We start from the raw sequence: 26,231 nt of genomic DNA on the forward strand, positions 1-26,231 counted from the left end.
AACAAAAGCATGAAAAAAAAATACTCACTTCAAAAATAAAGAGGATGGAGTCCAGCTCCTCCCGTTGAGATTTGTTCCCTGAAAGAGAAAAGCAAGTTCAGCTCCCAACGAACAAAACAGTTAACTTTTGATGACTGAAACATTTCAACAACGGATTTTGACTTTTGTTGCACAGAAAAGAAAATAATAAGGTATTATTTTTAATACACACTGAATTCTCTGTTGTGATTGGTCAGAAGGTGTTGATTCATTTTTAGAACACCAGCTTGACAATAGTGCAATTCAAATCACAACTTTATATTAATGTGTTATTTGAAATACTTTATCATTTCTGGAGTAATAGCAAATTCACTTGCATAGTGGACGCTCCACATATTATAAATAATAAACGTACAATCTTTTGTTATTTAACAAGCAATGACATGGTGAAGTTCTCCGTAAAGAGACGTTTATTTAACATTGGAAGGAGACTCGGGTGTCAGCACTCTCGGAGTCTCGGGTGTCAGTAAGTTCTCCACCATGGGAAAACATTAAAGGCAGACTTTCTGGTGCGTCCTGGTTTCTTAATAACATGACAAGCTGTTTTGATTTTTTTTTTTGGACAGGCTGGTGAGGGAGCTACTGTTTATAGCTACTACAACATTAGTGATCACAGGAACTAACTTGTTTCATGGACGTTCCACAACATTACATGTAACTATCAACTCATAAAACATATGATGTGTTGTTGTTTAAATAATTTATAAAATGTATTCGCTGACAAACAGCTGCAATACAAGCGGAATAAATAAAACACTTTGGAGAATTAATTAACTTCAGCTCAGTCTGTCACATGCCATCTTCTTGTTGATTATTTTCCTACAACAGCACACCGAGTTGTGTTTTTTTTTTCCCTTATGTGACCAATTTGTCTACAGATTTCTAAGCATGAACGCTTTAAGAACCGCACAGCCTTCCACGCTAACGTGAAGGTTAAAACTGGAAATGTTCACACAATTATACTATTTAATGCTCATTTAGAAACCTGAAATGTAACATTACATTACATCTATATGCTGCTTTGTTAGAAATATTGTGAGAGCTGGACAACAATATTTCTGAATACTGGAATCTATGCTATAATACACTAATTGTCTTATCAACATAAAGATTCACTTTGAACTGGAGTACTATAGTTTTGCTCTGTGATGAGATTACAAAAACAAAAGTGTTATTAACTTCAAATAAGGGAACACATGGCCCCTAGATAGGCTGAGCGTATTTCCTGACCGTTATGTCATAATTAAGCTCTTGAAAATGGGGAGAATATGAGTTTCAATAATTCGAAAGCTCACAGTTGTAATGTTTAATGCCTGCTTGTCATTTAGAGCGATCAGCAGACTGATGCAAACAGTGGAGCACAGAATGCAGGACATCTCATGCATTAAACAACAAGTGGATTACAGATGCTTTCAGGAAAAGGTTTTATCTGTTTTAAAATATAAATTAACATTTAAGCCATTGCTATTTTTCAAGAACAATGTCCTAAAACTCACACATAAACATACACTCTATGAGCACATTATAACGAACACCTTAACACCTACTCATTCATGCAATCTTCTAATCAGCCAATCATGTGGCAGTGGTGCAATGCATCAAATCATGCAGATACGGGCCAACAGCTTCAGGTAATGTTCACATCAACCATCAGAATGGAGAAAAAATGTGATCTCAGTGATTTTGACGGTGGCAGGATTGCTGGTGCCAAACGGGCTGGTTTGAGTATTTCTATAACTGCTGATCTCCTGCGATTTTGAGGCAGATGGGCTACAACAACAGAAGATCATTTCGGGTTCCACTTCTGTCAGTAAAGAACAGAAAGCTGAGGCTGCAGTGGGCACAGGCTCCCCAAAACTGGACAGTTTTCCCAAGACTGGAAAAACGTAGCCTGGTCTGATGTATCAGACACAGAGATGGTAGGATCAGAATTTGGCACCAACAGCATGAATCCATGGACCCAACCTGCCTTGTGTCAACAGTTCAGGCTGGTGGAGGTGGTGTAACGATGTGGGGAATGTTTGGCATGTTAATACCAATCAATCTTCCCTTGAATACCACAGATTATTTGAGTATTGTTGTTGACCATGTGCATCCCTTCATCTTCAAATGGCTACATCCAGAATGATAATGCACCATGTCACAATGCAAAAATCTTCAGTGACCTTCCCAATCTGAATCCAATACAACACCTTTGCAGCATGAATTTGCACCTGAAAAATCTGCAGGAGTTGTGTGAGGCAATCATGTCAGCATGGATCAGAATCTCAAAGGAATATTTCCAACATCTTGTGGAATCCATGCCACGAAGAACTGAGGCTGTTTCGAGAGCAAAGGGAGGCCCTACCCAGTATTAGTATAGTGTTCCTCATAAAGTGCTCAGTGAGTGTACACTACAGTTGACTTCCTAATATTATATTTCTGTTGTCTTAATAATTTCACGTTTGATCAATTCCGTAGGTCTGTTCTGTTTTCTTCGAATCACAGTTCCTAGAAACATCAGATAGGTAAGACTGATTTGATGCTCCAGATCAGATAAAAGCTTTCTGAGTCTGTAACATGATGCTGAAGTGTATACTAAATCACTACACACCTAAACGTAACATGCAGCAGAGACAGTAGAGCTGCTGAAACCACAAAAGACACACTGAAAAGACGTTAATGCCAAACTTACCTTTTTGTTTCAAGTTACTTTCCAGTGTAACAAAATTTTCATAGAAGATAAAATAAATCTGCGAGCAGTTGGCCTCGAAAAAACTCTTCAGTTCTTGTCTTTCAGTAATATCTGTGAAAATACAAAAGAGCATATGGTTATGCAAGTAGTCACAAGCCGCAAAACATTCAAATCTATTTCAATTCAATTTACTTATATAGCACTTTTAACAATGTCACAACAACTGTCACAAAGCAGCTTTATAAAAATCCAGATATAGATTTATATTTGTCCCTAATGAGCAAGGTGACAGTAGCAAGGAAAAACTCTCCGAGATGACATGAGGAAGAAACCTTGAGAGGAACAAGACTCAAAAGGAAATCCACCCTCTTCTGGGTGACACCAGATAGTGTGATTATAAGTCATTACACTTCCATAGCTGTGTACTATAGAGACGTGCAGTGCTTATGTTGAAAAGATCTTGAGTACGAGCATCAGGGTCATTTTTGATTTTACTAGAGTATTAACTTTAAGTCTGTAATGTCAAAGAGAAGTTATCCACTGGTCGATGACTGGGACTTGAACATAAACTGTTTTTAGGAAATCCAAAAAAATACACGGTTATCCAACAACTGAACACAATCTTCCTGGGCCCAGAGGGCCATTAAGAAAAGCTCTAAAGAGAAGCTTTGTGTAAATTCTCTACAAATATTAATCCCACTATATAAGCTCCCCAGTATCATGATCTGCTAAGTGATTCTGATACTAAGCTTGGAAAAGCCTGAGTAAAGGATGTTCAAACTTTAAAGATAAATTTGTTATGATAACACATACAATAAAGTCTATTAAAATGAATAAATGTTATTCCTATATCCCTGCACAGCAAAATTATAACAATACATTTGTCAGTAAAATACTGCAATTAGAAAAGTGGTGTAAAAAAAGTTCTCTAGAGCGATGGCTCTCAAAGTAGGGTCTGTTGAACCACAGCCAGTGAGTCTTTTTTTTTTTTTTTTTAAATAATTATTATAATTTGTTTTGTTACAGTGGTGAAAATCACAAACTGAAACTCCAGTATTCAGTGTTTGTTGTGCATGATCCGTTGGTACAGCACAGGATTAAAATGAATCACAGAAAAGTTGTCTGAGCACGTACAGTACACAATAGACAATGTTGTACAGCCTGCTATTATCTGAACCTGAACAGAGTGACGAGATCCGGATTCACGAGCAGGACGCAACCCAACATGGGTGTGGACATTAACTGCTTTAAATGTTTAACAGTACAAAGCTTGAAGATCATAAAACCCAAGGATGTGTGTATGTATTTGTGTAGTCCACAACACCATCTGGCCTCAATAATTCAGCACAAACACAATGACATTTTGAACTGTAATTACACTACTGCAGAATATGAGAGCGAATAGCTGAAACTGAAATCGCTCAGCCTGTTACGCTTACATGTTTAAAATTAAGAGACAAAGCATACAACAAGGATAGAGCAATATCTGCCTGGCATGCTTCTAACATTAGACGAGAAAGTAAGAAAGTAAAGTGATCAAACCAAACGTGATTAAATTGGCCACTATGTAAGATGTAATTCTTGCTGCACAAACACAGGACTGGTTTACACTACTGGATCTGTACAACACCTATTTCCATGTTTCCATCGCCCCAGAACACAGACGCTTTTTGAGATCTTCCTTCCAAGGACAGGCTTTCCAATTCAGTGTCTACTTATCTGGACATATGACTCAACCAGAATCCACCAAAGATTTTCCTCAGATAATAAGCACTGCCACTGATTGTATTTTTATTAAGTTTAATCTAGCACACTGAGTGAAGAGACAGAGCTCCTAATGAAGAGGACGGTGAGCTGCGTGTGGCTCTGTGTTGCGTCTTGAGTGAAGCAGATTATTAAGAGTATGGAATAGTCCGAAATGATTTCATTTTTCGGTTTTAGTAGCAACATTACTGTGTTCTAGGAGACTGCCATTTTTCTGTTGGTGATGGTTTGTCATGGGCATGTGCTTGACTGTAATCATACAGTGAATAGACAATGAGAGAACGCAAACATTAGGAGGTTCTCCGAGGGAGTGTACCTGTAGCGTGAACCTGTACATGAGCTGACTACTAACACTGCACTCTGTCACTTTCTCACTTCCTCACCTTCTCACATTAGGAAATTACTGGCTAGCAACCAAACTCTCAGGCTAATTAACATCCAAACACAAATGGGAAAGGAGAATATTTTACTGTCTCTGTTCTTTCATTGGTTTCTTACTGCTGCTGTGCCCCTCTCCTTCTCTCTCATCTCTCTCATGCTCTCATCTCTCTCTCTCCCCCAAGCTCTTTCTCTCTTCTCTCTCTCATTTCTCTCTTCTCTCTCTCATTTCTCTCCTTCCCCTTTCTCTCTCTCACTCTCATCTCTTACTTTCTCTACTCCTCTCTTTACTCCTTCCCATCTCACTCTCCCTTTCCTTCTCACTCTCTCTTTATCCTCTCTCCTCCCTCCTTTCCATCTTGTTATATCTATTTCCTCGCCTTTCCATTATTGCTCTCCCCTTTCCCCTGTTGCTCTCTCTTTCCCTCTCCTCTCTCTTCTTACCGTCTTGCTCTCTCCTTTCCCTCTCCTTCTCTGTTATGTTAATCTCAAAATAACAAAACTAAAGCAGCTTTTAAATGCTACCCATATACTTCAATATACCTACGCACACTGAAAAAGTACCACGTATGCATGGGAAACACTGTTATTGTTACATTTGCTTATTTGTAACACTTCTTTGTAAAACTTTGTAATAAGAGCAGGCATGCATTTGATGCTCCCCACAAGCCTAAACAGATCGCTCGCCACTCCAGCAACATGAGCCAACTGATGCATCAGCTCTGGCCTGATTTCCAGTAGCACCAGGGAATGAGAAGGAATGGCCAATAATTATGAGAAATAGATCTGTTGGCTGAAAACTTCAGCTGACATCCCACACCATTAGCCTTTAGCAGACACCCACCGGGTAAAAGACTACGATATGAAATCGGAAAGCTATTTGTGATTTTTAACACCTAATTTTAGATTTGCATTTAATAGCAATGAGCATATTTTTGATCTTTCCCTTTCCTAACTACAGGTATCTCAGCGCTCTACAGCCAATCATTCAGCACTAACAAACTGCTCTGCATATAAAAAGTCACTTTTAAAATCATTTCACACCCGACACCTTGATCGCTGAACTGAAGGCTTTTCACTTCAGCTGATTTATCCTGATGATCTGTGCTGATTAGTGCAACAAGAGATGACACTGAATTCTAGAAGTTGAATATAAGTTCAATACAGGAATGAAACCGCTGAATGTGAAGCACACGGACATGCCAACAGAGGAACAGAAATAATCTAAATGGGTGGAGCTCTTTTCATAATGCCTCACATGCTCCTACTTTCAACACTCCTCATTGTGTTCGGTTTCTTCCTGAGAAATATGTGAGTCCAGCAGCAGCCATATCCACAGAGAAAGAGGGAATGAGAGATGTGAACTATGTATAGATAGAGAAGTGCACTGTTTCCCAAAAAAAAAAAAAAGACATCTTAGCAAGTGAAAATATATTGAATATAGTCAAATTTATCTAGTATTTCCTTATTATAAGGTACATAAACCAAATATAAGATTATTAAACCTATTTCTAGACTTTTTTTTTTTTTTTACTCATTTCAAGCTTATAATAGTCTTGTTCTATTGGCAGATAATTTTGCTCATTTTAAGCATTTATTTCTAGAAAGTAGCAAAATTACTTGCCAATAGAATAAGAAAAGTAAAGCTTCAAATGAGTAAAAATGTCCCAGAATAGTTTAAATAATCTTATATTTGGTTTACTGCAATCTTTTAATAGGAAATACTAGATAAATCAGACTTTATTCAAGATATTTTCACTTGGTAAGATGTCAGTTTTTGCAGTTTAAGAGCTGGCAATAACATCCTGAGTTGAAGAGGGATCCATCATTAAACATTTAACTCAGGAGGAACGTTTTATTGCGCAAATACCAAGGCTGTCTCATACACTTTCTCTCTAACTCATGTGATGCTGAATGTACACTGCAGAATTCTGGGCTCACAGAACATTTCAACTTTACATTTTCAGTAGATTCGATTAGGTCAATACTGGTGGCATTTGAACAGGAGACAAACTGTGAGAGAGTCGGTTTCCTCCAATGATACAATCCCAGCACAGTGCCAGTCTCAATATCAATTTGGTTTCTCATTAAAGTAGGAGGTAACGGCATATTCGTGAATACCAGCTATTAACAAAGTCGATTAACTGGAACAAAGAGGTTCAGCAGGGGTATGACCAGAAATATATCAAGCTCCGTTTGTCAGACATGTTTGAGTAAAGCAGAAACTCACCACAAATAATTCCTACAGACATCATATGGATATTTTGCATATCTAGTCAAAAATAAGCTTATTCTTTGCTCCAGGCAAGTCACATCTTTATCAATTGTATTTTAAATGTAGGCCTAGATGATGGTTTATTAGGCCAATTCCTTCCTCTTCCATTACTCTGTATTTTATTTAAAACACAATGGAATGGGAAAACTGTGAATGGCACAGTGAGTAGCATTACCATTGCACAGCTCCAGGATCCACTCCAGAGCAAACACTGGGCACAAGGCAGAAATACACCCTGAATGGGATGCCAGTCTATCTCAGGGCCCTGTGCACACACACACATTCACACACTCATTCACCTTATAGTCACACTAGTGAGTGACAGGTGACCATTTATTTTTTATGTACATGCACAACATGGAGCTGCAATTTCAGCGATATGTCTGACCCATGACTTTTTACATCCTTTCCAGCATTTCTGTTTGTTTAGACTACACAAACATAAATGCACTTTCTTACATGGTCCAGCTTGAAATTAAAATACATAATGCAGAAAACAGCATAACTGGAAGTGTCAGAGTTTTCAAAAAGCTACATTTTACCTCATTCACTTTTAACAACTTATTTTTTCCACTTTTTTAATTCACTTCCATGGTTGGTTTTAGTGTGAAAGGAGGAGCAAATACAAGAAAGTATGTATTTTTTTACAATCTGAATGTGTTTGTGTAGACGAGGCCTCTGACAACAAAGATGTGAAATAAGCATTTCCAAAAACAATGATATTTCAAGCCTCTTAATTAAATTTTTAGTAATTTGAATCTGATAGCGAGTCTGTCACTCAAGCTTTGCTGTCTGTAGAGAACATCACTGAAAGACAGGAGGTTTTCAGTGACATCAGTGTAATGAGTCAAACTTTAAGGTAAGGCTGTATAGGAGGTATACATTAGATTCCTTTAGCAGTAGAATATGTGACTGGAAAATTGTTTGTGAAACAGTTACATGCTGATGCTGCAGAAAATGTTTTTTTTTTTAACAAGAAATTGATCGAAGGTAACTTAAGACACACTGTGTGAAAGTGTGAAACAGTGAGAGTTCGTATTTGCCAGCTTGGGTTTTGTTCTAACAGATAGGCACGTGGCAGTTTGAGACAGCTGTAACTTTCCCATCCAGTGTTCCCCACAGTTTAGCAGTGTTTAATGGTAGAGGCAGCACAGTTCAGGTCTCAGATCATATACATTACTCATAGAGTGCAATCTTCATATCACTTCCAAATAAAATACAGACAAAATATGAAGGTGTAAAGTTGCTGAAAAATGACTGGGGTGCTTCTTAATATACAAAGAAACTTTAAATTAAATTTGATGTTTAATATTGTTTTGTTAAATGAACTCATAAAAAGAGCGTTTTGTTCTTGAAAAAGAGTTTCCTTTTGCTTGTTTTCTTGTCGAAATACCAATAGCAAAGTCTTCACATGTGACACTGACCCAGTGTCGGTAGCCTATAAAAGGTCCCCATTTCATGTATTGTGATCCTGACCCTGCCATGGACTGGTGCCCCAACCATAGCGTAGTCCTGCCTTGCATCCAGAGATCCTGGAACACCACATCCACCGTGACCCTGACCAGGATGAAGTGCTTACTGAAGATGAATGAATGTAATCCAGATCATCACTTTCATTAATGACAGCATTTAGACACAAAAAGACACGTATTCCTGAATACTACATGCGTCTGCTTATAGGGACTTGCACAATGTGGTCATCTGTAAATACAGGCCTACACTATGGCAGAAATACGTTACATGGACAAACCTCTCGATTACGACCTGATGCTGCCTTTAAAATCCAGCAGCGATTTCATTTATATTTTTAATCATATTTACACATTGGCCATGTTTTATTAGGGTTCATCAATCAACGTAAAAGGACTATAGAAACAGCTGGAAAAATAGGCTTTGTGGCCCTTCTCCCCTTACAGCCAGGTACATTTCAGTGTGGTACGACTTCCACAAACTGGTGAAAGTAAAATGCAATAAAACTAGGAATTACACTCACTTCTGACAAGAAGTCAGCATTTAATACTTTAAAAGACTTCCACACTATAGAGACCAAACGATGTAAGAGCGACGCAGTGAAAGCGTGCTTTTCAGTGTAGAACATTTTCTGCATGTTATTAATACAAAGCAATACCGTTGTGTATTGGATTTAATATTTTTTTTCATTGGTATGATTTAAAATAGGAAACTTAAAATAGAAAAAAAAATTCTCTGCAAAGCCAAGACAAAATATTTTGATATTGCCTCCTTGTGATTTTGTCAGATGGGGAAATTACTATTAATCACATATGCACACACATTTCCCAACATAGAAGTGCTATACTAAGTGCAAATAACAGCAAATAATCTTTGAGATAGTTCTGGTTCTATGGGTTTTCTCGCAAATGTGTTTCTTGTTATTCATGACACATGGATCATGCACGTCACTGATTTCGAAACACGTGCATGTGGGTTGTTTCAGGGAAAATGTTCAGGGAAAATGTCAATTCATACTGAAGGAGTAATTTACAGTTTACACAACTGAATATTGACATCTGACAAAAAATAGATTTTTCCCATCCTCCTCAGTGTTTAGTTTATCATCATGCTTTGTATGGCTTATTTTCTGCAATTACTATTTCACTGATTGTTGTCACTTGAATGTAAATGTAACAGGAGTGTTCCAGGAGATTGTATTTCATTCTTCACTCAACACATGAAAAAAATTACAATGAGACTTGACTTGACTAATGACATATTCAGGTCACTAACAAGCATGAATGTTAACTGCAAACGCAGAAAGATCAGCACTTTCTGATTTGCACTTTCTCTTTGCAAACAGCACTGTCATGCCTTGGCTAAATAGTGAAATGAATCCACAGACACACTGACTTTCAACTTCCTAATCAGCAAGCTTCAGGTGTAAAAGAGGAAAGTCGGGATGTTCTGCTCTGTTTTATTCAGCTGTTCATTACTATGGCACCTGACGCAGAGCCCGACAAATCACTGGCCTGAGTGCATGGGACAGTGCTACTCAGGTTTTTTTTTTTTTTTTTTATTAATACGTAGTTGCCTGGCAGAGAAGTAGGTTCAACAACCAGAAAAAGACAAAATAAACCGCACTTCCTATTGACATTTATAAAACAAAAGTTTTCTTTTGGTATAAGCTATGTTTAAACGTAAAGTGCTGCAGAGTTATGAAAGACATCTTATTACTGTTACTATACCATGATCTACTCATTCTGAATCCCAGCGCCTGCTGTACCACACACATCAGCCAAGCCAATCAGGTTGATGGTAGAATGATTTTTTACTAGTTGGATCTTTTCAGAATCAGGGACTCATAACGCCTAAACAGAGACTCTTTATGGACTCACGAAAGGGGTCAGTTTTGGTTTGGTTTCAATTCTGCACTAACACAAATCTGTACTTTCACATCTGAGCCCTCGTTGGATATCTTGCTCAGAATGATATCTCATACCTCATCACACACTGTATGGATGGCTGCGGTCTGGAAAGCATCTCCACCAGGAATGAGAGGCTAAGGAGGAGCTGCTTCCCCCAAACCATCAGAACCCTGCACTCCTGGTTACTACTCCAGCTCTTAACACTAGCACACACACTCACAGCATCAACACACAGCTCACACATGGCACATGTGCACACACACTGGACACTTTTGTGTATTTACATATGTACATACTTAAAAAGATACATACGTATCTTTTCATATGTATTTTTGTACGCTCTTGCGCTTGTTGTCTTACCACTCTCCCTTACCTTATAACCACTGTATACTGTCTGTATAGTCTATTTATTGTTTATTACAAACAGTCTTCAGAGTTACTGCATCTCATCTCACTGCACCTTCGTACCAGCTACGAATGTGCACCTGACAAATAAAGCTTTGAAACACATACCTGTGATACTGCAACCATGTGTATTAGCTGATATCAATACCCATCCAATATTTTTTAAAATAACTATGCTTTAAAATGATTTTCTTTTAAAAAATTAAACGCTTCACTTAAAAAAGACAAGAAAAATACATAGCTGAAAACACGACTTACACATAATCAAAGCTTTTTATTCAATTAAAAAAAGCATTGTATAAATATAATAAAAAATCTATCCTAACAAAATATCCAATAAAGTCTCTTATACATAAACATTTCCAACTCCAAAAAGGTTCTTTAGCATGAAGTATTTCCATATGGCTGACATGACAACAACCCCCACATGTTTGCTTTGCTCATTTAGCTCACTGGTTGTTGTCATTAACGTGAGACCATGTGACTGCTGTTATTATGTGACCTACTTTAACCTTTTGTATGTTGTTGAACTACAAGCAATTCTCCGAATTGATATTTCAGGTTATATTAGTTACTGGATTCATTCTTTTTTCTCCAATATCCAATCCACTGTTTTTTGCTTGTTTCGGTCTGATACCAGGGATTGGTGGTGCCTTATCTTCTATAAAGTATTGCTGACCAATATGAAAAGCTTGCTACTGAAATGAATACTGATTTTAAGCCAGCAATTCCAATTACTGATTATCCTGACATAATTTTATATGACTTAGACACAAACAGATTACATGGCCTTTGGAATTTTAGCCATATAAAAAGTAGAATTGCATAAATCCAGTAATAATTCACCCTAAACAAATAATTCAAATGAAGTAAGTCAAAGAAAATGTTCTCATTTCACTTTGTTCTTGAGGACTGTGGGTTTGCGTCACACAATTTATTATGCAAGTTGTCTGTCCCTTTGATAGTAATGATAGTAAGTTTAGATAGTTTGATAGTAAGCTTGCTAACGTTATGCTAACCACTGTGTGTAAATAATAAAATTTGCTGTGTTTGATAGTAGCTAACATTTAACCCAATTTTATGATTTTTTTTGGAGATCATTTCCAAATTCAGTTTTAATTTATTCTTAGTACTCTGGGGACAATTTTCATTCGCATGATTTCATTGCTCTAGGGAACAACAGATCAAATATGTGGCACATTGAATTAGTTGCTTGCTAATTTTATTATTTATTATTATTTTGTACGGCTAATTTTATTATTTATTATTATTTATTTGCTAATTGTATGATAAGTATTCAGAGGAAAATTTGGTTTGTCTGTTTTAATTTATATGCATTTCTATAAATTTGGTTCATTTTGTAGATTTGAATTAACAGCTGGTATAGTATCATAAGATATGTTTATGGTATGCTGACAACCCTAGTTCCAACGACATACACTGATTTTACTAGAAAACCTAAAATTGCAATATTAATAAAAATATTAAAAGTTGTCATCTAATGGGGTGTCATTGTTTGTCTCTACAAATGTCTTAGCAGAAGTTCTGTATATTGTATTTGTATGCTGTATTTAGTTCTATAACTGTAAGCAGCCATTAACCACAAGGAACAATAAATCTGTTTTGTAATAAGAAAAAACTTTCTTACAAAATTTCATATAAAGCAAGTATTCACAAAACATGTTTCACCCTGCAGCACGTTTTGCTGCTGTTTAAAACTGAATCATATTTATAAATGTTTTTAAAAGAACGGCTGAAAGTCATTATCGGTGTTGTATTGCTACAGTTTCTGCCAAGATCAACAAACTTGTGAAACCTTACTATGAGCAGATTTGATAAGCCACCAGTATTTTTCAAACTTTGCTATAAAGTTAGTCTTCACTTTTTAGTAGCACAACACAAACTTCAAATCTATTGCAGGCAACTTGTAATGGTTCTATAATTTTACCATGAAAGACTTGACAAGGTGCTTTCAGCAGGAGCTACAACTCATACCTCCCATACCCATGTAAGAGAAAACAAATATATTTTCCACCTAACTGGCATAAGATATTTTAGCTGCTTGGCATAACGGAAGGTGAATTTAGGCGCTGCATTTAAACTGTTATCTGGGAACAGGCCTGATCACCCTACACCACTCCCTGTCCTGCTAGGGCTCTGCCACATCCCTAGCAATAATAAAAGCTGTCATTATAATGAGAGCATCAGATATGGCACTCCTAATGGCTTCTGAATGCCACCTAACCAGTACTGCACCACCTCCTAGCTTACAACAATGGACCTGACAATATCACCACTGGAAAGAATAGAGTTGTACACATAGTCCAAGTTCGCTCTATAAGCAATTTAATAATAAATAGCTCAACATTCCATACTTATCCATACCACTGTCTTGCAGGTCAGAATAAACATTCTGATCATTTTTATTAATCAGCATGCTCGTGAGCTGCCTCCTTTTCAAAACAAGAGGGCATTTAACCCTGGACCTTTCTTTCTGCATGACGTGTGCAAAGAGGTGTTTGTTAAAGCAGAGTATCTGCAGCTCTCATGAGTTAAATTTAATCATTTTTAATACTTTAAATGTAATTTACCAAATTTGCATTGACCATATACAAACATTAAAAAAAAACATTTAGAAGTGAAAAAAATAAAAAATGTTCACTCTCAACACCCCTATAATAAAAGCCCTGACAGCTGCGGTCACCTTGTCTTAACAGCAAGCACAGTGAGCGAGCATCAGGGACAACAACGACAACAATGACAGGTGCTGCACCTTTTTTGATGGATGCTCTGTTTCTATTTTGAGCTGTACCGTTGCAACTCAAAAACTGATGAAGAGAAACTCATCCATGAGGCAGAGAAAAATGACCCTTCCTCATGTTAGAAGGATATTAACAGAGAAGAGGAAACAGGTCACATATGCAAAAGCTCTGTAAAATCCCTGTAGTCATCCCTGTAGTCATCCCTGTCATATTTAATATCTGTAATAATAAATATGTGATGTAGAACTAGTACGTACATCTCATGTAGGTCTTGCTAGCTAGCTAATTCGCAGATGCAAAGCTGTAGTGATGCCTTATAAGAGAAATAACGTTATTATATTTTATATTTTCTAACACTCACACACTTTTGCTGTTGAAGTACTCTGAATGTACTCTGTTTACATTTTGATTTACCAGTGTAGACAACAGAATGTGAGATACTGTGGAGTTTAGGTCTATATTCTAAACAACACAGGGCTATTTGTATTGTAGTAGTACTGCAGAACTTTTGTAGAATTTTTGTGCCACTAGCATGAGAGTGAAATTCTCATGGTACTCTTATAAAAATAAAAAAAAAAAAAAAAAAAAAGGTTTATATTTTTTTTAGGGATCAGATGGGGGTGAACAGAGCGGAAGTCTACACAATCATCTACTTACACCACCATCCTGTGTTTAAATAATGTTTAAGTAATGAGGATTTTCCCCATCATTAAGTAAGGCCCTCATCACTTATTTCTTAGTAATATCTTCAACAATATGTTTTAAATAATTATATAAACTGTATTTTAAACACATGCACTATAGGTACATAGGCTACTTTCAACTTGCAGACAAGGCTAACAGAATTCAAGTCTTTTATTTCAATTTGAGTTTGAGAATGAAAACATGTCACCAGTCTACCAGCTTTGCTCCACAGCAAGACAGGCAAAAAACCCTGTGGACATTTAATATCTGTAATACTTTTACACAGAAACAAAGAAACATGTGATGGAGCCCCTTCTCTTCTAACAGGCCATTTGGTCATTTGCATCAACAAGCCAGACATTCAAATAAAAATGCAAATGAAATGGAAATACACGGATCTGTAGCTAGCCTGTCAGAAAACAGGTGACCAAACCTTCACAACATTAAGACCTATATACAGAAAAAAAAATGTATACAGAAAACTTCTCTTTAGAAACGGTTTCTTTTACACGTTAACAAAATGAAATCAAATTTAAATGTTGACATTAACTAGATTAACTTAATTATCAGGTTACAAAAATAAATATAAGTGATTATTTGATGTGTCAGGATGGTGATAAACTGCAAACAGCTTTGAATGCCACCTATTGTGTATTGCGACACCTCACCTAGCTCACTATAATGGTTTTAATTTTTCCAAAAATGAAGCTTGTGTAAGTAATTTGTGTAGAACTAATGGGCCGTCTTAATAGCCCATGTCTCTGCCAGCTGTTGAACAATATGAATGTTCCCTGAAATGCATTCTTCCCCCCACCCAAGAGCTCTGCCTGAGAAAGCCTTTACTAAAATTTTCACATGTACTCTCTGGCTGTGAGAAAGGAATGGAGGCACTCTTAAGCCTGGTTTAAACTGTACGATGAGAGTCATGACATCTATGACTTGATCCAAGATGGAGGTGGAAATCACATTACACAGGTGGTGTTCACACTGCGAGAGTGCCTCACGGTGTAGCTGTTCATGCTGAGCAACCAGTCAAAGTTAAATGTCAATATCATTAATAATTACCTCGGTCTGAAAATGGTTACAAGCAGGCAGTGAGTGTGCAGCGACAGTTGACTGAGCAATTTTATGTACTAAAACTCCACAGAGTAAGCACGTGAAAGACACTCTTGCCACTGCTCAATTAGGGACACCTGTTTCTTCTGGACGCTTTGTTTCTTTTTCGAGTTAGCGATTCAGGGTTCGAGTTGCATGTTGACTTGCTTGTGACTCGAATCAGACTTGAATGACACATGACTAGACTCTCTTAACTCGGAATTTCCGACCTCTGACTAGGAAAAACAATGAAGTTCCCCATCCACTTGGAATTCCTATCTGGACTCTCGGGAAGGTCTCTTCAACCCCGATTTCAGCAAGTGATGTCCAAACAATATAGCTGCTCGAGTGTAAAAATGTCGTTACTTTTAAATGAGTTATACTGTATACACTAGGATTTGTTTGAGTTCAATTAATATACAGACATATTCGCTTGTGAAATCTATATGCAGTGTGCTGTTTTGAGGAGGTAAATATACATCACTCAACACAGCTGCCTAGACTGTTGCTAACAAAAAGATAAACATGGAGCTGTCCGTGTTTTTCCCATTTTGTAGCTCGAAAATGATGTATATCTGAAGGCTTACTCCCCTTTTCTGAAGTAAATCAAATGCAGCAAAAAGATTTGTGAAATTTTCAGCTCAACAAACATATGAAAAGAAAACTGATAAATTAGGATTGCCAACCTAAACATGGTAAATTACCTGTAATAAAATATAATAAATTGTACTTCTTCGTAGTGTTTGGGACTATCATGTGCAGTAATTTATCCACACAACTCAATGCAGTAATTAAGCACAATAGTGGAAAAAAATGGAGGAGCAGTGCTGAAAGAAGAACTGTTTTCATAAAGTGGGCAACATCCCCAAAAGACGAGTCAGAAGAACAAGTATTCTTGGTTGTAGAAGATTAGAAAAGGTAACTATTTCTTAAACTATATCCAAAGCATGCTACACACAGGGGTTCTGTTTCTGCTCCCGTGACAGACAGGGTTGCATACATTATTTTGAAGCTAATGTGAATACAGCTATTGTCACTCGTTCACTTTCTGATAAAGACAGATTGTTCACTATGTCTTTCTGGCTACACAAACTAGAAGCTGGAATTATTAATATTATAGCTCTTCCCAACACATGGCCTTTATTTTGATTCTGTATTTTCTGCACGCATCACTTCAATCATATCTGTCACACAAAAATTTTGTAACTGAACAATATATTCAAGGCTCTTATTTTGAAATGGCCATGTTTGTAGATTTTAAAACAAAAAACATCAAAATAAGTTGAAGCCAGGTCTTCTTTATTAATCAAATTGCATGGAACTGGATTTGTGCGATATGATGATATTCTCTACATCTATTCTCTACAATATTCAGTGACATTTACTCAGATTATATTACCAGATCTGCTAACCTTTATGCATTTTGTGTAGGAGCTCTGCATTTAAATTTGAGTACACTATTATGATTAAAACTTACACCAAAAGAGCAGTCTTTTTCTCTAAAATAAAACAGAAGATGAGCTACTCGACATGCAAGTCTGAAATGATTTGCACAGGTACTCTCAATTCTTCAATATTAACCAACACTGCCTGGAAGCCTCGCTGTTGGCCATGTGGACATTAGACAACTGAATTTGTCTATCAAACATGTATTATGTTTTTTCACCATTTACTGAAAAATCCCTTAAAACCCCATCATCTAGCTAGGTTTTTGCAATTGCCACTGCCAGCCAGCAGCTCCTGACCACATAGCTAATAATATTAAACCCTCCCTTACTCTCTTTAAACCTGAAATAACAGAAATGCTCATTGTCCTGTGTGTAAATCATTTATCATGATTTCTAAAATGGTAAATTTGCAAGCAGGGAATAAATTTTAAGCCTACTTGGAATAAATGTTATGTTCTTAACCAACATTTTGATTCAAAAAAGCAAAGCAATAAGAAATGCAGTAAATATGCAACAAAGAAAGTTTATTGTTAATGTTGATAATCTCAAGTCTTAGAGCATGCCTAAACAAAAGATAAAATAAAAATGGAACCACAGCATATAAAACCCCGCAACAGACACGAACAGTTGTGTAGCAGCGTCTTCCATTAGTCAGGTTTTATTGTGATTCAAGATAATAATCTTAATTGCTTATCCCTTCTGTCGTTACAATAAAAATAATCCCACCCAAGTATGAAAACAGGCACCTATGACATCATCCACACACAACGCCCAGGCGTAATCACAGATCCGATGGAGCAGAAATATAACCCAGGCCTTACAGAACAACAACACAATGTTAATGATTGCAAAGTCACAGATTGGCTTGAACTGATGGTGCTAACGCAATGTGTCGTTCGAATAAGCAACAGTAAGATACACTAGGCTTCTGATATGAATCAGAATCTGACACTACACAATTTTAATTCTCTGACATCTGAAATCATCTGACAGCTTGGCCAAACACGTTTATTGGACATTATTCTCTCACACTGTGCAACAAACACCATATGATTCATATGGCGTTAAAGTCAAACTCACACAGAATCGTACAGTGTAAGCCTGGATACACACACAATTATTTATCTGGCTTTGCACAAAGTTAATCTGTTCTTATTAATAATTGTATCTATTCCTTTTATGGTAATCAAGGAAGAATTTTAAGTTTAAGTTAAACAGAGAGCTGTCATGAGTCCCAACAAAAGCAATATGGGCACACAATACAGTTCAACAACAACACCCAGCTGCACAGTGGAAGCAAAATGTTGTGCTCGCTGTTGTCCTTGTTCCCATAACAGGAGGGTGAGGTAAAGACAGGCAGTGTGTGATCAGGTGCTCCAGTAATTACCAAACTCAGCCAAGCCCAACCAAGCATGACATGCACACACCGCAGCTTTCCAGCTCAAACCAATATCTTTTAAAGATGGAGCCAAAATCTAGCACATGGGTGTGTGCACTCATCTTAATTACAATAACTAGTTAAGCTTCAAACAAACATAATTACACAAAGCAAGTCATAATACTCGAATTCAGGCTGTGAAGGTGAATTAAAAAAAAAAAAAAACATGGCAACACAAGGTTCAAGGAAATGAATGACATGTGAATGAAGAAAGAAAAGAAAAAGAGAAAGGAGGTCTTAACATCCAACACCCCATCACTCATCCTTACTTCCTATCTGTACAGGAAGCAGCCAGTAGGAGGAAATCCTCAGTATTATGAAAGCACAGCACTCTGTAAGTCTGGAGTGGTGCAAGAGCGAAATTTAGGCCCTAAAAGGTTAAACAGACCTGCCTTATCTAGCGTGATGCATACGGACAAAAACAACACAGAGGGAAATTATGGCCGTGGAGCGGTCTGTTAGCGCTGATTACTAGTCTTGACATTGAACCAGTAGTGGAGTCAGCAGAACACACACTGATACGACAGGCACAAAGACTCAAAACAGAACAGCTTAGACATCTGAAAAAATGTAAACGCAGTTACTAAAAGCACACAATAAACCTAAAAATGGATATGAACTGTTGTGTCTAGTGAGTGCCACATTATTCATGACCTAGAGCACTGTTTTGGTGATTCGTTCAGCAGCAATGATTCATCATTTTTAATGTCAAAATTTACTGAGGAGAAATTTTATCTTCAACATAACAATTTAAGATGGCACAAACACAACAACTAACACTGGAAAACAGACAATGTTATGAACAAGCTCAACACAGACAATACACCTACTTCAAGTGTCAGAAAGGAATAACACCTAACAGGTTCTGTTATACAAAAAATAGTCTGCGCCCAGGTATAACAGCACAGTCTGCCAACGATCTGCCAAGAATTCCAATTTTTAATTCATTAACAAAAAACACATTATCCTTTTTAACTGTTTCAAGTTACACTTAATGTGATAGAACGTCCGTAAGACAAGCTAGATCCTGTTAGCACTTACATTATAGCAGCTTTAATAAAGTCATTTGTTCACCAGCCTCGCTTTTTTCTCTCCCGAAATTAATCTGTATTCAACTAAAGGTCATAACCCACAACCTCCGACTAGGAAAAACCAAAGTAACTCTGAATCACGAACTCAGGATGGTCTCCTCAACTCTGAGTTCAGCAAGTGACATCAAATCGACATGGCTGCTCACAGCATCAGCAAACACAGCAGCACTTCTTACTTTTCAATGAGTTATACTGTATACACAGTGTGCTTTGGATCAAAAAACAGATAAACATACAGGAGGAGGCTAGATTGTTGCTAACAAAAGACAAACATGGACGTGTCTACGGGTTTTCCCCCTTCTGCACAAGTCAAATGCAGCATAAATAAGACAAAAGAACGCAGCTTGTCTTGTGACTGAGCAAACGGAAAAATGTAAACTACTCTCTCGTGTCGGGAAACTTACTGACTGATACAAAGCTCTGACCCCTGAGACTCCTTCCATAAATGGTAAACATTTCCTTATAGAAAGCTTCACCATATCAACAATTATACATTTTTCTTTGTTAAACAACACCACCTTCTGACTTGGAGAATTCAATCGCATTGCTCTGTAATATGCAATAACAGCTTCTAGTTGGTGAAATCTATCTGAAAGTGACCGAAAGGCACAGAGAAGTCTATCAAAAAGCAAAATGGTTTTCGAAAAAAAAAAAAAAAACTGCTTGTGTTAGATTGTGTGCAAACACAGCAGGTTAGCCAAAGTGTTCACAAATACACTTAATACTTGTGGTATCCAATTATATCCAATTAAGTTAAAGTATCCAGAAAATAAGCCAGCCCCACGACTTAACCAGGGAATACTTTCTTAAAAACACATGCAAAAATAGCCATGCAAAGCTAGCCAAATCCTTTCAGCTGCTTTCAACCACCAGAGCTCTAAACTCGACGACTTCCTGCGCCAACTCCTTATTAACCAAAAGTACTAAAAGAAAAAAATACTCTTCTATATTCTATATATTGGTCAAATGCATGAGCAAAAATGGCGAGGGATCTCTGTTTGAAAAGCTTTCTGTGTCCCATATTGTTTAAAATTATGTAGTGAGCATTAATATCCTCGAATCTCAACTGTGGATGCAATTAATAATCATAACTTGGGCCAATTTATTGAATGAAAACAAAAATAAATAATTAAAATCATTTTTAAAAAGTTAAAATAATTCTAATGTTCAATATTTTTACTGTGTTTATGAAAGCTGGGTCATTTCTACAGGCGTAACGTGTTAAGACCGAACTGCCAGACATCATGTGGTTTGACCCCACAAGGTTTTTATCAGTAAGAAACTTGCTCATGTTGCATCTGAAGTTTAGACTGATAATGCATTCTTTGGCTGAAAGCAGTTTTCGTACCACTTTAAAAAACCTTATACAACACAGAAATGATATAATTAGTAATGCACAGATTAATTCATGATCAAAATTCTTTCTGACACGAATAGACTGTCAAGACAACCTATATTACTTTTCCATTACCTAATATTGCCAGGTGCTTATCTTCAGAGACATTGAGTTTGTTTGCGTCAGAGTTTACAGCAGGTAGGTATAGATTTGAGAAGATGGGTGAAAACATGTGCGTGGGCATTTCTTAATAGAACACAATAAGCTGGAAATAAGTGCTGTCATCACTTTCAGACACTGATCCTGCTGAACCCATATGCATCTTTCCTCTCACTCACTCATCAGAGCCGTATAACGAATAAAGTCAGGTATGGATATGGCACTCATCACCACAATCATCACTTAGCCTTAGGTTGTTTTCACACTTGTGCTTTTTTCTGGACTCGGGACCATTTGAGACCTGAGTTCAGTACAGTTGGTGAAGTGTGAGCTCTGTTTTCGAGCCCATGAGCAGTCCAGAGATCTGATTCTTGCTCATCTTCAAACCAGCGATCTGGGCTTTACTTTACTTTCAACATATGGTATCATGTAGACTACCCATGGTTCAGGAGGTATTCCTGAAGCCTACGGTTATGAGACACGCCTCCCAAACAAACCCAGAATCGATCCTGAGTGCGGGCTTGAGTTTTCAAAATTGTGAAAATGCCCTTAGTTGAGATGAGAGCTTGAACAGTGGAGCTTTGCCATCTCGAAACTATATATATATATATATATATATATACGGATTTAAGCCTTAACTGGATTTTTAAATAGCTATCTGGATTTTAGACCAACAGTCAGGGTGTATAGTATATGTATACCGTTAATATAATAGCTTTCATTTGTGAAAATCTGTGCATGCATGCAAGCATAAACAGCCTCAGATGTAAACATCATAGATTTAATTAAACCTACAAAATGGAAACTCTCCCAAATAAATATCTGGCACTAAAGGGACTCCAGTTAAAAAAATTAAAATTAAAAAAAATACCAAAAAAAAAAAAAAAGAAAGGGCAGAAAGTCTTTTTTCTTTTTTACCAGATTTTACCACGGCACACTGAACAGCATACATGCATGATGTAGAAAGAAATCCAAATATTGACTGACTCGTGTAGGTCGGGTTTTTCCCCCCCCCCTTTATTGTATTACCCAAAGTGCATGCAAACACACTGGATAAATTATTGCCAGACTGACTTATTTGCCATCATCACTTTATCCTGTAGACATGATTAGGCTTTGGGTGTCTTGTAGGTGCCAAAACTGACTCACTTAATATCCTAGGATCATGTTTACTATGATGAGCTAGAATACCAGATGATAAAATATACATGCTGAGATTTTAAAATGTCTTGAAAAATGCATGCACACAGCATTTAAGACAATATTAGTATCACAAATTTGAAGTGAACGTGATTTGAAGTATTTGATACAGGGATTGAAGGTGCATTCAGAAATACAAGGGAATTTTATTTATATCAAAAACCAGTCATGAGGTATAAATAGAAGGTTTAGTGAAGAAGTGGAAGAAACCAAGGAATCGCAACAGTCAGAGTGAACATGCGACTTACTTACTTACTTACTCCAAATCTTTCACAGGCTTAGGTTTCAATGTAATACAACTAAGAAAACTGTCAGATACCAACTTTCGCTAAAAAGAATAAGGTCCCTCAGAATGCCTCTGGAGATACAGGACATTTACCGTGTCTGAGGCAGCAATAAAAGGCAGATTTGTTTAGTTCGTCAGCACGACGGGTAGTTTGCTGCTGGTCGTGTGGCTTGGCAGGATAACACAACAGGAAGTAACCTGGACAATCTGAGCAGAAATTTGTGTGCCAAACCAGCACATGGCTCACCATGAGCCTTAACATCTAGTGGTTATATTATATATAAGTTTAGCCATACTCTTTTTTTTTTATTATTTATTTAAAAAAATAGTATTGTTGCAAAGCAAACAACACCTATGTGTGAGATAGGATCTGAGACAGGATCTGTGTGCTGTCAGTGTTCAGGGTTATGCATTAACAGATCTGAAGCATTACATTAGCTTTACAAACAGTTAGTCAGTTCAGCACATGTAACAGCTCATGTGCATTAGTGTTGTCTGGTACTGTCTGAATGAAGGACCTCAATGAGCTTTACTTAATTCACCTGCTTGTTTTTTATTTTATTTTAATTTTTAACAGATTACCACACAATACTGCAGCTGCTCTCAAAGCTATCGACCATATGCAAGGACTGGGAACAGACTGGATTTAAACCCACTGATCCCGCATGCCCTTTCTCAGTTTAACAGTCAGCTATTTCTCATTAACAGCAGGGATAGAACATCACTGTCTGAGTGTGCTAGGAAGCTAGCTACCTAGCTAGCACGCTAGCCAGCTACGCCAGAACAATTAAACCCAAATGACACCTGACACTAGCTAGCATCGCCACTTAACCGGCTGTACACCAAAGAACACAATGTAGACCAAACATATGCACATTCCGTCAATATAAAGCTAGCTAAGAGGTTGCGTTATCCCTGTTTCTAGAAGAACAGACAGTTTCATTCAGGGAAACAAAAGGCACGTCGTCTCACGGCTGTCATGTATATGCAGCTAGCTAGCTTGCTAGCTCGCTGACTCGTTTGCTCATTGGTCCACACACCTAGCCACCTAGCTAGCCTGCTAAGCTAACGCACGGTGCTGTCAGTGAGTCGCAGCCTCTGTCACAGCACCAAAGCTCACCTAAGAGTGACCGGAGATGCTTCAAGCGGGTTAAAACATCCTTCTTTGGGTCCAGAACTTTCTGTGTAGATTTCTTGACGTCTCCATAACCCCTTCGAGTAAACATTCCGCTGTGAAAGTCAATTTTGAAGCCCTTTTACCATTCAGTCGGTGTCCTATATGCCGCCACTCTCCCAGCTGCTGAACGTTTGACTTGTGTTATTCCAGCGGCCGCCTCTCCGCGGGGTGTAAACACGGAAGCGCGCAGACGTCGCTCTGGCCAGACTTGGCCCTTGACCCCGCCCCTAGCCCCGCCCCCTATGGCCCCTGTCGCAGGTTGGTTTTTTTTTTACTCTTTCTCCACACAAACACTGCAGCACGTATCACATAACACTGTCCGATATCTCATAATCATACAAATGTCCTAATAATAATAATAATAATAATAATAATAATGATCTTGTTCCTAGCGAAGTACGTGGCGTTGAACTGTAACTGCATGTTTTGTTTTTGTTTTTTTTTGCCGGCTTCACTCAGTAAAAACAACACAGCTGGACGTCAGTCGACTATTTTACCATATAATCTTCCTAAGCAAATGGATAGGTTAAAGGCCTTAATGGTTTCCTAAACATAATACAAGATCACCACCAACACCAACACCAACAACACCTTCACCACCACCACCACAAACAACACCATCACCAACACTATCACTACCACCGACACCACCAACTCCTACACCAATACCAATACCAACACTATCACTACCACCAACACCACCAACTCCTACACCAATACCAATACCAACACTATCACTACCACCAACACCACTAACTCCTACACCACCACCATCACGAACAACATCATCACCAACACTATCACTTCCACCAACACCACCAACACCACCAACTCCTACACCAATACCAACACTATCACTACCACCAACACCACCATCACCAACACTATCACTGCCACCAATACCACAAACTCCTACACCAATACCAACACTATCACTACCACCAACACCACCAACTCCTACACCACCACCATCACGAACAACATCATCACCAACAACACCATCACCAACACTATCGCTACCACCACCACCACCAGCTCCTACTCCTACACCAACACTGCCAACAACAACACTTTCATCAGCACTATCACTGCCACCAACACCACCAACTCCCACACCATCACCAACACTATCACTACCAACAACACTACCACCAGCAAAACCACCACCACCACCATCAGCACCAATACCAGTGCCAACACCACTACCACCATCAGCAACAACAACAACAACAACAACAATAATAATAATAATAATAATAATAATAATAATAATAATAATTTACAATTATTATTGTTGATGTTGTTGTTGTTAAATGTAAAATGCCCTGGGCTTTTTTGTGTTTGTTAGCTGGACTTTGGTATAACATTAAGTAATACAGCTGTTTTTTACATGTTACACAGTGTGAGTTTACAACAGGGTAAAGAGAGCATTATAATTATAATGAGATAGAGAGAAACATAATTTTTTTTCCCTTTATATTTTATAATTGTGGTTCGAATTCAGCAAAGTATGTATCAGTGTAAACTGAATTAAACTGAAAACATGGCAAGCTGCATGTTACCGAGTTAAACACTCCAGAGTGCCATCTGGTGTCAAAGAATTAAACCGACTTAAATTTTGTCACCATGATTAATGACAAATATTCACGTGAAGCTGAAACATCTCCTTGTCCATTTCATGTTTTGCCTTTAGACTAGAAAAATCATTCATTTGCCTAATTGGCTAAACTATGAATAGTAAAATGTCTCTCTCTCTCTCTCTCTCTCTCTCTCTCTCTCTCTCTCACACACATGCACACACACACACACACACACACACACACACACACACACACACGTTCATTGTGACTCTGGGCCTGAGCCTCTCAGTCCTTATTTACTGATTTCTGGATGGCCACAGTTGAAAGGTCTCTCTGCTTGGCACAAACTCTATACTGCCTTTCACGCTTTTGCTTAAGCTGGTGACCGGAAGCTTTTACTCGCCAATTAAGAAACATAATTTGATGTCAGACATGCCTCCTGTGGTGTATGTGAACTGAAGGTTTGACTGCATTAAGCAAATTCTGCTTTCTGATTTAGCAGATAATTAACATGGCAGTGAATTAACATTCTGGAGAGCATTGGAGACGGAAATCTTTGAGCTGACAGTGAGAGAGCAATTTAGTGAAGATGAGTAATTGAATTAAATGTGATAAATTGCAAAAGGCATTTTGGATTTGCTTGATTTGCTTATCTTTTAATCCTTAGCAGAAGGAAAACAATCTCAGGTCATTTCTAGTGAGGCAGACAGTAGTAGTAAAGCAAATCCCTCTTCTCCATCCTCTTTTCTCTGTCTCTCTCAAAAGGCATTAGCCTACAATTAGTAGGCTATGATGCCACTGCACAACTGTGGTAGGGATAATGATCTTCAATACTGGCCATATAGCATTCACAGAATGAGCAGAGGTGCAAATGTGCGTAACTATATATATGTGTAAAACTATATTTGGACAATACAATAATATGACCAAGGAAGATCAGGGTCAGTTGTCCTGTGTTTAAGTTTGTGAGACAAGTATCACCTCCTAGATGTGAGCAAACACTGCAGAATCATCCAAAATAACCTTACAATAATACTGTACCTGCATTGTGGTTAAGGTT

The 26,231-nt window shown here is 37.7% G+C and overlaps 1 protein-coding gene across 4 annotated transcripts in view; it reads right to left on the minus strand.

Moving 5' to 3' along the window:
* The window catches only part of ralgapa2 (Ral GTPase activating protein catalytic subunit alpha 2), a 99,546-nt gene extending 75,768 nt beyond the window's left edge, over positions 1-23,778 (minus strand). For 3 of the 4 annotated variants that reach the window (XM_026934151.3, XM_034308307.2, XM_053237310.1), the window contains exons 1-3: positions 23,535-23,777; positions 2,714-2,824; positions 29-78 (exon numbers count right to left, since the gene is read on the minus strand). In XM_026934151.3, the coding sequence (XP_026789952.2) occupies positions 29-78; positions 2,714-2,824; positions 23,535-23,640 (267 nt within the window). In that variant the 5' untranslated portion in view covers positions 23,641-23,777. Of the gene's footprint in view, positions 1-28; positions 79-2,713; positions 2,825-23,534 lie in introns of all 4 variants that reach the window. The other variant, XM_053237309.1, reaches the window with a different exon arrangement.
* Between the last annotated feature and the right edge of the window lie 2,453 nt (positions 23,779-26,231).

Source organism: Pangasianodon hypophthalmus, chromosome 10 (assembly GCF_027358585.1).
Source record: "Pangasianodon hypophthalmus isolate fPanHyp1 chromosome 10, fPanHyp1.pri, whole genome shotgun sequence".
In the NCBI taxonomy this organism is placed as follows: Eukaryota; Metazoa; Chordata; class Actinopteri; order Siluriformes; family Pangasiidae; genus Pangasianodon; species Pangasianodon hypophthalmus.